The sequence below is a fragment of the Brassica oleracea genome, unplaced genomic scaffold (assembly GCF_000695525.1).
Source record: "Brassica oleracea var. oleracea cultivar TO1000 unplaced genomic scaffold, BOL UnpScaffold00831, whole genome shotgun sequence".
Taxonomy (NCBI): Eukaryota; Viridiplantae; Streptophyta; class Magnoliopsida; order Brassicales; family Brassicaceae; genus Brassica; species Brassica oleracea.
Window position 1 is genome coordinate 68,997 of NW_013617470.1, and position 11,379 is coordinate 80,375.

General features: G+C 38.0%; 3 protein-coding genes and 1 pseudogene across 3 annotated transcripts; 3 read left to right on the forward strand and 1 right to left on the reverse strand.

Annotated features, from left to right (window-relative positions):
• The first annotated feature begins 1,021 nt into the window (after window positions 1–1,021).
• Window positions 1,022–3,604, forward strand: LOC106320150 (annotated as a pseudogene).
• Window positions 3,605–5,016: 1,412 nt separating this feature from the next.
• Window positions 5,017–8,442, forward strand: LOC106320157. Its single transcript, XM_013758526.1, has 7 exons — window positions 5,017–5,423; window positions 5,629–5,864; window positions 5,957–6,584; window positions 6,657–6,990; window positions 7,143–7,237; window positions 7,366–7,560; window positions 7,635–8,442. The coding sequence occupies exons 1-7, from the start codon at window positions 5,130–5,132 to the stop codon at window positions 8,295–8,297; spliced, it is 2,445 nt and encodes an 814-aa protein (XP_013613980.1). The 5' UTR covers window positions 5,017–5,129; the 3' UTR covers window positions 8,298–8,442.
• Window positions 8,443–8,588: 146 nt separating this feature from the next.
• LOC106320158 (probable aquaporin TIP3-2) lies at window positions 8,589–9,861 on the reverse strand. The gene is made up of 3 exons (XM_013758527.1): window positions 9,600–9,861; window positions 9,094–9,359; window positions 8,589–9,027 (listed from the first exon to the last, which is right to left on the reverse strand). Exons 1-3 carry the CDS (start codon window positions 9,739–9,741, stop codon window positions 8,632–8,634), a joined length of 804 nt encoding a protein of 267 aa, XP_013613981.1. The 5' UTR covers window positions 9,742–9,861; the 3' UTR covers window positions 8,589–8,631.
• A 710-nt stretch (window positions 9,862–10,571) lies between these two features.
• Window positions 10,572–11,379, forward strand: LOC106320152 (transcription factor GTE5, chloroplastic-like; the record flags this gene model as incomplete). Its single annotated transcript, XM_013758518.1, is given in 1 exon segment — window positions 10,572–11,379. A coding segment is annotated over 1 exon segment (691 nt), but the record flags the coding sequence as incomplete, so codon positions are not given.

The window sequence follows — 11,379 nt, forward strand, 5'->3', positions numbered from 1 at the left end:
CAATTAACTTGAGGAGCAAGTTAACTCATTAAATTAAAGTTTGATGGGTTAAGGAAAAATGAAAACATATCGAGGTTAGGAATGTTTTCATATTATTATTAGGAAAAGATGTAGCTTCGCCCTTAGGAAAAGATGTAGCTTCTTCCTATATAAAGAGTTCTCACGGAGAGATGTTCTATCAAGAGAAACACATTGAAAGGTTTAGTTTTGAGAGAGTTTCTAAATCTAATAAGAAGAGAAGTTTTTATAATCTTCTTTGTGTTATAATCTTTGTGTTTGTGCAACTTTAATTGACTATTCTTTATGGGAGTTTGATAACTGAGCTTGTTCATCATTTTTGGCATCATGTAATTTATAATTTGTGGATTTGGCATGTGAGTTATAAATATTTGTGACGCTTTTAACCGAAAATTCGCCTTTTCTACAAAACTAAAATTCTTTTAAAAGCAAAAAAAAATTCTTTTAAAAGATTTCTAGTTCATGCAGATTGAATTTTCAGGAATACAAAGTTATATATTTTACGTATGACATATACAACATTCATACGTTTATATATATTTTAGTATGTGAATCTTATAAATATATTTTACATACATGAAAGTATTGTAACTTCGACCTTCTAATTCAGTAAAAACACTGTTCTCTGACACTAACCGAATGGAAATACATATTGTCCACACAAGAAATTTAAAGAAAATTCTATACATGAATCCTTACATTTTAATCCTATCAATATTTAGATCTTTTTGTCGACTATAAATATATACATAACTATGGCCATTTTGCTTTCCAATTAATTTCCCTTAATAAAATAGCTTTACGGGCTAAACATACAAACTTTGTAATATTAGATATATTTAGCGGAAAATTACCTAACAAAGGTAAAAAAATATTAACGATAAGATCTTACGAGGGAGATAGAGAGAAAAGATAAAGCAAAAAGGAGATTTTAGTTGTCAAAATGGTCCCTTTTAGTCAATGACTAAATTAATTACCAAACAAATAGTAAAAATAGATTAGGATGAGAGAAAGAGAGAGAGAAAGAGGAGAGGGAATGTTTGGTGATGTTTCATTTTCCACTAAATAGAAGCAAATCATACTCCAAAATCTTCACTCTGCTGCAAACTTTTATTCCTCTTTTCTCCCAACAAATCTCTAAACAATCCATCTAAAATTTCCCCTTCATCTTTACAGTTTTAAGAGATCATTTTTCCTTTTTCCTTATTACAAACCAAAAAACAACACAAAACACAAACCCACCTAAACTGTTCCTGTAGCTAGTCTCTCTGTTTTCTTTCCTTCTTTCTAGGTTGTCCTCATCATCTAGTTTTTTCAGAAAATTCCAGGACAAGAATGTGGTGGTGGTCATCATCGTCGACGAAAGTCCGATCAAATCTAGAGAGGTTTCTTAGAGGAATCACTCCAAAGCCTCCTTCTTCTTCTATGTCAAAGGTACACTTCTTTTGTTTTCATTTTCTTCTTTTGGTGTGAATTCTTACCTTCATAGAATGTTAGAGAATCCATTTAGCATATTCTCAGGTTTCAACTAATCATTTTAGTAGATTTTTGTACACCAAATCTCCCATATTTAATCGGTGAATTTTACAGATAATGACAGATAATTGTAGGATTCATGGCATTTCGTGAAGTTTTATTTCACCACGTGGAAACTCGCGACATCAATATGTGATTGAGAATGATACTCTACTATATATTAGTGTATATCACCTATCTTACACTATATACAAAAAAATAAATTTAATATAAAATATCTGATAACTGAAATTGGTTTGAATATTCTAGTCAGGTAGGTATATCCTCTCTAAACGTGTCTTCTTCATCTTTATATCATTAGATGACTGTCTCATTCAGCAATTATTGATATTTAATGCGTGATTAATAGCATGTGGTTTCATTAATACCATTGTTGTAATACGTTGGCATTAGTTAGCATTATCAGTAAACATATGGATGGATTAAATTGTTTGTAAGCTACAGTTAGTCTCCGAGTTTGATCTTTGGTTGGTGTGATTTGCAGAGCTGCGAGAATGACTTGAATAGTGTATGGACTCAACATAGCAAAGATGAGACTGAATATTTCAGGCTCAGTGAACTTTGGGACTGTTTTGATGAGCTAAGCGCGTATGGACTTGGATCAAAGGTTGAGTTGAACAATGGCGAATCCGTTACGCAGTACTATGTTCCATATCTATCAGCCATTCAACTCTATACTAGCAAATCTCCAGCCTTTTCCAGGTTAGATTGATTATAGTGAATTTAGTGGGGGATAATAGTGTTCTATGTGTTACAAAACTTGAGAAGTGAATCTATGGTTTTGTTGCAGGAACCAAAGTGATGTGGTTGATTTTGAGAGTGAATGCTGGAGTGATGATAGTGAGATTGAGAAGTTATCAAGGTCAACGAGTAGTGGTTCTAGCAAAATATGGGATTCTGTTTCGGATGACTCGGCTTGTGACACTCCTTCAATGCGAGATAAGCTCGGTTCCATTGAGTTTCAGTACTTTGAGTCAACTAAACCGCACTTGCGAGTTCCTCTTATCACCAAGGTTTTCATTTGTAGTAATCCTATGTTCTTTATCGTGCTTAAAGAACCTAACAACTTAGAAAATTCTCTCTTATGTTGGTTGGTTTTAGGTTACTGAATTGGCTGAGAAGTATCCGAGAGTTTTGACGCTAAGGAGTGTTGATTTGTCTCCAGCGAGTTGGATGGCCATTGCTTGGTGAGTCTAGAAAATTTTCTGCTTGTTTGATCTCTGCCTGCAAGTGTTTTTCGGCCTTGATCATGACAAAGTCTTGAACTTTCGTTGTGGCTTTAGGTATCCGATATACCATATTCCATCTCAGAAGACCGATAAAGACTTATCAACGTGTTTTTTGAGTTATCATACGCTATCTTCGGCCTTACAAGGTATATAATATTTATGTTCTTTCCCCCAAAAAAAATAATCTTGCAGGTGTTATAATATACTTAGATTGCAATAAAATTTCTTAGCATATAGACATTATCTTGGTACAAAATGTTGAAACATCTAGCTCTGTTTGATTTATTAGGTAATTTGGTAGAGGGAGAGGATAAGAATAAAAAAACATGGAAGAAGAAACATTGTGGTTTGATGATGAACCGGTGGTGACCAAGAGACTCCCTTTGGCTCCTTTTGGTTTAGTTACATACAAAATGCAAGGAGGTTTGTGGGGGAAACAAGAATCTGGTGATCAAGAGCGGTTAGTTTATCTTGGAAGGGCAGCGGAGTCATGGCTGAAACAGCTTAATGTTCATGATCACCATGACTACAGCTTTTTCTCTGTGAACAAGAGCTTGTAGAGGTCCAAGTGACAGAACTCTGGTTTTTAGCTCTGTTTTTTGTTGTTTTCTTAGGTACATAATGTAGAGGTTTCTCGTCCTTGTGTTGTAGCATGGAAAAAAAAAGAACATGGGTTTTGTTTTTGAGTTTACAAATGATGAGATAAACAATGGTCTTTTTATTTGTTTTGTGAGAGACAAAGGGTCGGGCAGGTGTAACCGCACGTGGTTGCGAGAGTTTGGAGGTACAATTGGTCGCAGTTTTAAGCGTTTTTTTAGAGATTTGTACGACTGATATATTTTATATAATTATAAAATATTAAAAATCATAATATTATAATAAATATAAAATTATATCTATAAAATCATACTATTAAATTTTTTAAAATTATAGAAAATATTTTCTTTTAAAGTTTTATAATATAAATTAAAATATAATACATATACATTTTACAATTTCTATTATTTGAATTCACATTTTTATTGAATATTTTTTAGTTTTATTTTCTTAAAACAGAAAAAACATTACACAACCATTTGCAATCTCAAACGCTAGCTGAAACCAACTTTTGATTTTAAAAGGTTCAGAACGATTTGAAACGATTTGTACCATTTTCTATAATTGTTTTAAAATGCCAACAACCAACCACAAAAGCTGCGTTTGCGGGTTGGAAACCGATGGTATATGTATATGGAAATGAACCTTATGAGCTGTGTTACTTGTGTCTTCTGACTTCTGTCTAATGAATGAAACATGCTTACGACAACTAATAACATTTAACAATCTGTGATAGTACACAAGAATCTGTAATGAAAGCTATCTCAAGCATCTTAGTCCATAAGATACTATATAATAGGCCTGGGTTGTTCGGTGGTCCGTTCGGTTTCGGTCCGGGTGATTCAGATTTTCGGATTTTCGGTGTTATGCTCATAAGTACCATTCGGTTTTTACTAATTATCGGATCGGGTTCGGTTCGGTTCCTTCCGGGTTCGGTTCGGATCGGATTTAACCAATGTTTAAAATCGTACAAAAATATATTTTAAAAAACCTCGAAAATTGACCAAAAAAATTTCAAAATATATAAATTATTTACAAATCTAATTAAAAATTAGTTAAACTATCTAAATTAACTAAAAAGTATTTAAAATAACAAATAAAACAAACTACAAAAATATTTTGAATAATCTAAATTATCTAAATCACCTTAATATATATAAAAACATTAACATATTTAACTAATTTCGGATATCTTCGGTTCCTAATTCAGATTTCGGTTTGGTTCGGGTTATAACCAAAGTCCAAAGTAGTAAGCTCATAAGTCCCATTCGGATATTTTAGTAAAACAGTTCGAATTCGGTTTCGGTTTTTCCGGTTCGGGCTAAGGTCGGTACTTCGGATTGAGTTAAGAACGTCGTGGCGTACTATATAATCATAGTTTCTTACTTGATAAAACATGTTTTATTTTATATATTTTGACCAATGAAACAGTTTTTTTTTTTGCACCTGAAGTTTAAAATATATTTATCTACTTCTTATGAAATTTTAATTCTAAAAACACTTGGTCGTGATTTTTTAAATATTATAGTATATCAACTAGTTATTATTAATTAACTTGATGACAAAAAAAGAAGAAGTTATTATTAATTAACTTAAGAGATTAAATATGTTTCTGATTCGTCAAATTAGTATTGGTTGGAAGTTTAGAATTACGTTTCCAGAGAGAGAGAGAGAGAGAGAGAGAGAGAGAGAGATGACTAATCCCACAGTATCTTCTCCTCTTCCAATCTTTTGGCATTGTACACTGACATGAACAAACCCCGACGCCACGAATCTTCTCCTCCTCCTCCTGATTCCCTCACAAGTAACCTTCATCTCATTGAAGACCTTCCAGCTTCCCCGGAGGATATGTTTTCCTTCACGAGTTTCGTGTTCCTCTCTGGATTCTTCCTGGGAATTTTCGCCGTCTTGGCGGCCGAAGCTGCGGGTTTGATGTATCTTCTGAACCGATTGAACCGGAAGAGAGATAACCGGGTTGATTCAAAACCCGGTTCCGATCAATCTACCAAGGAGATCAGCAATCCTCGTGAATCCAACAAACAGGTGATCGATCTTTAATTCCTCGATTAATCCTCTAAACTCTAGGTTTTAATCTCGGAATGTTTGCATGTTGCGTTACTTGCGAGTTGTTGAGTTCAAGTCAACTGTTTCGGATGAGACCGTGAATTTTGAGTTTTTGGATCATTAGAACCAGACAGTTTCTGTTCGGTCTTGTTTTGCTGTAATGAAAGTTTTTAATATTTTCCAGGGAACGATCTGGGTTTTGGAGTTGGATGAAGGTCTTAAGAACATGTGGAAGGAGAAGTTACCAACAGAGCAGAAGAGGAAGAGAGCTTTCTTGGAGATTCATCCAACTCGCAAATTCGCTCGGATCAAAGACCACAAACTCATCTTGTCAGAGTCTGACGGCACTCTCACTACTGTTTCATTAAAATGCTGCTCTGTGGAGGCTGTTTCAGGCTCTGATCTCCCTACAAGAAAATGGTACCACCAACTCTATCTGTATATGTAATATAGCGATTTGAATTGTGAAGCTTTGCTAGATTCTATATGAAGCTTGATTGTTCTTTTGTTAGGGCCAAAAGATTCCCTATAAAAGTCGAAAGCAAGAGTTCCTCAGACGTATACAAAGGAAACAAGGTGTTTTACATCTATCTCGAGACTTCTTGGGAAAAGGAATCATGGTGTAAAGCTCTTCGTCTTGCTTCTTGCGAGAATCCGGAAAGGTTTATTTGGTACTCCACCAAGTTACAACAAGACTTCCGTAGTTACGTCACGTCTCTCAACGCTGCGTATCCTTCGTTTATGAAACCGTCTCTTGGGTTTAGTTTTGAGACGATTGACAGAGGGAACAGAACGGACGGCTCTTCCTCCAAAGTTCGTTTGTTCTTGAGGAGATTTTCAAGAAGGCGATCAAATCGTGAAGAGAGGAGAACCTCTGTGCGTTCTTACCAAGATTCACAAAATGGAAGCAGCGTTCCAGGGAAGAGGGTGGGAGATGATGTCAGAGATGAAGCTGATGCGCCTGTCTTTTCACGTTCTGTGAGCCATACAAGTCATTTCTCCGGGGTTTCGGATGGAGACTCTGAGGAGAAGTTTGAGATGGATGAAGGAACATTGGCGTGGAACTTGCTAATCTCCAGGCTTTTCTTCGATCTCATACGGAAAACAGGAGTGAAGGACTCAATGCAAGCACGGATCCAGGTCTGCATGCTTTCATGAACTCAAAAATTTGAGATGAATTGATTTCCTTACGTCTTTGTGGTTTTTAAACAGAGGATGTTATCCAACATGAGGACTCCGAGTTACATAGGAGAACTAATCTGCTCCGATGTTGACCTTGGTAATCTCCCACCTCATATACATGGTACTCGGGTTCTTCCAATGGAGATGAGTGGTGTGTGGGCGTTCGAGGTAGATATTGAATACTCTGGTGAACTGGTGATTGACGTTGAAACACGGGTTAATATCCGGGAGGTGGATCTTCAAAAAGGCATAAACGACACGAGGCTGCAGCCAAGTTCTGCTGGGGAAGAAGTCTCGTCGAACGGTGTTGAAGATTATGAAAAGCAATTAGTCATCCCTGTTGATGCAGGAGAAGTGAAAAATGGTAAAAACAAGCAAGTTCAATGTTTACTGAATATTGATTAGTGCAGTCACCTCTTGTTTCACCTACCGAGTTCTTGCTAGCGTAATGCATGTTCAAAAGTATTGCTCAGATGATGATTACAATTGTTCTTACCCTCTTTTTGTTGCTTTCAGATGAATCCAATGGCTCAAAAGGAACCAAAGCTTCTCCAAATGGTGTATCCAGGTGGAAGTCTATTCTAAAAAATATTGCTGAGCAAGTTTCCCAGGTTGGTTCTCCTCCTCTCTTTTTTTTTTTTAAATATCTACAAGATGATTTTTTTGTTTTGTTTTGTTGGATTTTTTGCAACTTTTCCTCAGTGTAGGATCTTAGATTTTATCTGTTTCTCAATTGCAGGTACCAATCTCTTTGTCAATACGGGTTTCTTCTCTTAGAGGGACACTGCGTGTACACATGAAGCCGCCTCCTTCTGATCAACTATGGTTTGGATTCACGAGCATGCCTGATATACAATTCGATCTCGCATCTTCCGTTGGGGATCACAAAATCACCAACAGCCATGTTGCTATGTTCTTGATCAACCGGTTTAAGGTAGGTACACCTTCTCCTTTGCGTTCTCTTATATGGTTTGTAGTGAACTTTGAGATAACATTATGATTGTGCAGACGGCAATAAGAGAAGCAGTGGTTCTTCCAAACTGTGAAAGCCTAACGATTCCTTGGATGATTGCTGAAAAAGAAGATTGGGTTCAACGCAAAGCCGCTCCATTCATGTGGCTGAATCAAGAAAGCGATCACCAGGCAACAGAGGGGAAGTCTAAATCTGACAAGCCATCTACTTCTTCCTCTTGTGTTCAGTCTGAGCAAATGCAGGAAACTGCAAACGCCACCCAGAAGCCGGTTATTTCTGAAGCGGAGACTGTGTCTTCTTCCTCCTGTGCTCAGTCTGAGCAAGTGCATGAAGCTGCCAATGCCGTTCAGAAACCGAATACAGAAGCAGAGGTTATGTCTACCGCAGTGTCAAGTTCCTCCAGACCTGAAACAGTAGAGAGTGACAAATCTCTGGAAGAACTGAAAACTCCATTGCTGCTACCCAGCAGCAGCGAAAAGCAGGAGACGAACTCAAGAGGCAGCACTTTTGTTCAGTCATCATCACCATCTTGGTCAGTAGTTTCAAGCGAAGACGATGATTCAAGGGGAAAGAAACTGGGAAGGAGAGCAAGGATGCTGAGTCTTGGGAAGAAAATGGGGGAGAAGTTGGATGAGAAGAGGCGTCACATGGAGGAAAAGAGTAGACAGATTGTTGACAAGATGAGAGGACCTTCTTAACATGAGAAGAAAGAAGCCTTCGCAGGTTTCAGATACATTAACTGATTTATAGAAACCGACCGGCACTGTTACATGTACAGTACTCTTGAGAGAAAAGCCATCATTGTCTCCGTCTTGATCCCATAATTGACCATTTTTAATGAAATACCGAATTTTTTTAGTATCAAATAGTTACATATGATACAAGAACACACAGATACTGTCCTGGTCTGGACTCAATTATACATATAAAGTTGCATGCAAGAAAAAAAAAACAAATATACAAACAACAACACAAGCAAAACAGAGATTCTTGATACAAAGAGAGAACCTTCGACATGTAGCTTGGTACGGTCTAGTAATCTTCCGGGGCCAATGGTTGGTGGACACTATGGCGAGGAGGCTCGTTCACGTTGGGGATGATCATGTACTCATAGATAAGTGCGGCGAGTGCACCTCCAATGAAGGGCCCAACCCAATATATCCAATGGTTTTCCCATCTCCATCCAACCAATGATGGACCGAAGGCTCTAGCCGGATTCATTGACGCTCCGTCGAATGGTCCTCCTACCAACATGTTTGCCCCAACTATGAGCCCGATGGCTAGGGGGGCTATGATCCCAATACTCCCTCTCTTGGGATCGATTACAGTTGAGTAGAAGATATAAACCAATGCGAATGTAAGTATGATCTCCATCAATAGCCCGTGAAGCTCACTGACTCCAGACGCTACATGGAACCCTATTGGTCTCTGCATCACAGTCACAGTCAGGACTCAGGAGCATATATTTTCAAAATTCGATGAGAAATGATATACCTTGCCATTAGTGGAAAGCCTCAACAAGAGACAAGCGAGGATAGCACCTAGAAGCTGAGCAACCCAATAGTAGATAGCTCGGATCACTGAGAGCCTGCCACCGATTAGAGCAGCAAAAGTAACCGCAGGGTTCACGTGACCACCAGAGACATTGATGGCCGCCGAAACTGCCGCAAATAGTGCCAATGCATGAGCTAACGCCACCAAAAGTAACCCTCCCGGCGTGTCTGTCCCCGTGTGAGCCTCAGTGTCCCAATACAACTTGTCTGCTCGTACCAATATATTAATTACCGAATAAGATAAATGTTTTCTTCTTTCTACCGTCTTTGTTAGAACAAAAATCTTGATAAATAATAATAAAAAAAATCTTGATAAATCTAAAAATGTTTGATATAAATAAATATCTGACGTTGTGATTAATATTTTTGTAAGAAAAGATGGCAATACTAATTGGCTAAAAGTTATTGGATAACTCCTACGCATATATAGCTAAAAGAACTACGAACCTAGAGAGAGGATGGAGCCTTCTCCAGCAAAGACAAAGACGAAAGTGGAGAGAAACTCGGCCAAAGTGGCTCTAATGGAGTCCGGGTGCGTCGCCTCATCAGCTCTCCCAAATCCGTATGTTCTTCTAGCATATGTTGCCATTTAAGAACTCTTTATTTAAATGAAAGATTCAAACCAATATCTTTGATAAAGAAGAGGAAAGGGAAGAGTAACATAAGAGAGCGAGGGCTTAAAAGAAGCAAAAGTGGTTATAAGTAATTTGGAGACAGATGTTGATATAAAGAGTGTCTAAAGCTGAGCACGTGGATCCTGTTCGTGTCTATCCATTCCTCGATCTTACCTGATCCTCTCTCAATCTGTACAGTTCCTAGTGTACATGTGTTTGTATAACTATCCAGGTTGTGACTACATTTCTATGCATGTGTGACAAGTGGATCGAGTTACAGTTCTCTAAAATATCGATCCGGTTTCGGCTTTCCTCGTCACCTATTTTGTCATTTCATGTGAGACAGACTCACAGAAAGTACTCTCAATCACATGATACATCACAAACCATGATGTAATACAATCTTTTAGTAAAAAACAGAAGAAGAAGATAGATTAAACTGTATGTATCTGATTAAAAACTTGCTTTAGAGACCTATTAGATGATTAATTATTGAGTTTTGAGGCCAATTAAAGAACAGCCTACATGATTGTATGTTCAAATAAAATAGTTACCACCGTGAACAAGTTGGATCTTATCCTCGCTGGAGCTATATATACTCCATCGTACTTGAACACTACAGTGTATCAACTGCTAGTGTTGGAAAGGTATTATTATCAAACTATCAATTGTTGATTGCAAGTAAGTATCATTCAGAAAACAAAGGATTTATTATATAGTAGTAAAAAATTGGTAATGGCGCGTGAGTTTCAAGCGCGTGAGCTATTGTTGCCACAGTATTTGCTTGCTTCCCTAGGGTTTTCGTAAATTGCAAAATCGAGAACCGATCTTCATGTAGATTCAAACCTTCTCTTTCGATTTCGATTTCGATTTCATCGACCTTGAATCCCCTCAATCACGGTCCTCCGAGCTAAACCTAGAAATGTCTTCAGGAGGTGGAGCTTCGAAGACGACGAAGCACAGGCGGACCAAGCCGATGGTGGTTCCTCAACACGCGCGATCGGCTGCTCTCCTCTCTCCGTCAAACCCGTTTGCGTCGGAGGAGGAAGATCATCCTCCCATGTTGAAGGTTAGCTTGAGCTCAATTTCGAAGCTTGAAGTCAGGAGCTTGAAGCGGAGACTAACAGCTGAGCTAGACGAAGTTCGGAGCTTGATCGCACAGTTCGATCCCCAAGGCGGAAACTTTACAACCGGGTCCATGGGTAAAGGGGGAAACAAGAAGCTGAAAACTGGGAATGGAGTTAAGAGAGGTGATAAAGGTACGGTTCAGATTTTCAAGAAATGTCTCAATTTGCTGACGAAGTTGATGAAGCATAAGGATGGATGGGTGTTCAATGTGCCCGTTGATGCCAAAGGGTTTGGTTTGCATGATTACCACACCATTGTTAAAGAGCCTATGGATTTGGGTACAGTGAAGGCTAAGTTAGGGGAAGGTTTGTATGAGTCGCCGTTGGAGTTTGCTGAAGATGTTAGACTTACTTTCAACAATGCCATCTTGTATAATCCTGTTGGGCATGAGGTGCATAGTATGGCTAAGTTTCTGTTGAGCATGTTTGAGGAGAAATGGGCTCCTATTGAAGTGCAGTATCATAATCTTCACAGGGAGATCAAAC

Coding starts and splice junctions, on each gene's coding strand:
- LOC106320157 (XM_013758526.1), top strand. CDS start 5,130: ATGAACAAACCCCGACGCCACGAATCTTCTCCTCCTCCTCCTGATTCC. Junction 6,585..6,656: donor CAATGCAAGCACGGATCCAG/GTCTGCATGCTT, acceptor GTTTTTAAACAG/AGGATGTTATCCAACATGAG. Junction 6,991..7,142: donor TGCAGGAGAAGTGAAAAATG/GTAAAAACAAGC, acceptor TGTTGCTTTCAG/ATGAATCCAATGGCTCAAAA.
- LOC106320158 (XM_013758527.1), bottom strand. CDS start 9,741: ATGGCAACATATGCTAGAAGAACATACGGATTTGGGAGAGCTGATGAG. Junction 9,360..9,599: donor AGGCTCCATCCTCTCTCTAG/GTTCGTAGTTCT, acceptor TGGTACGAGCAG/ACAAGTTGTATTGGGACACT. Junction 9,028..9,093: donor GGCTTTCCACTAATGGCAAG/GTATATCATTTC, acceptor ACTGTGATGCAG/AGACCAATAGGGTTCCATGT.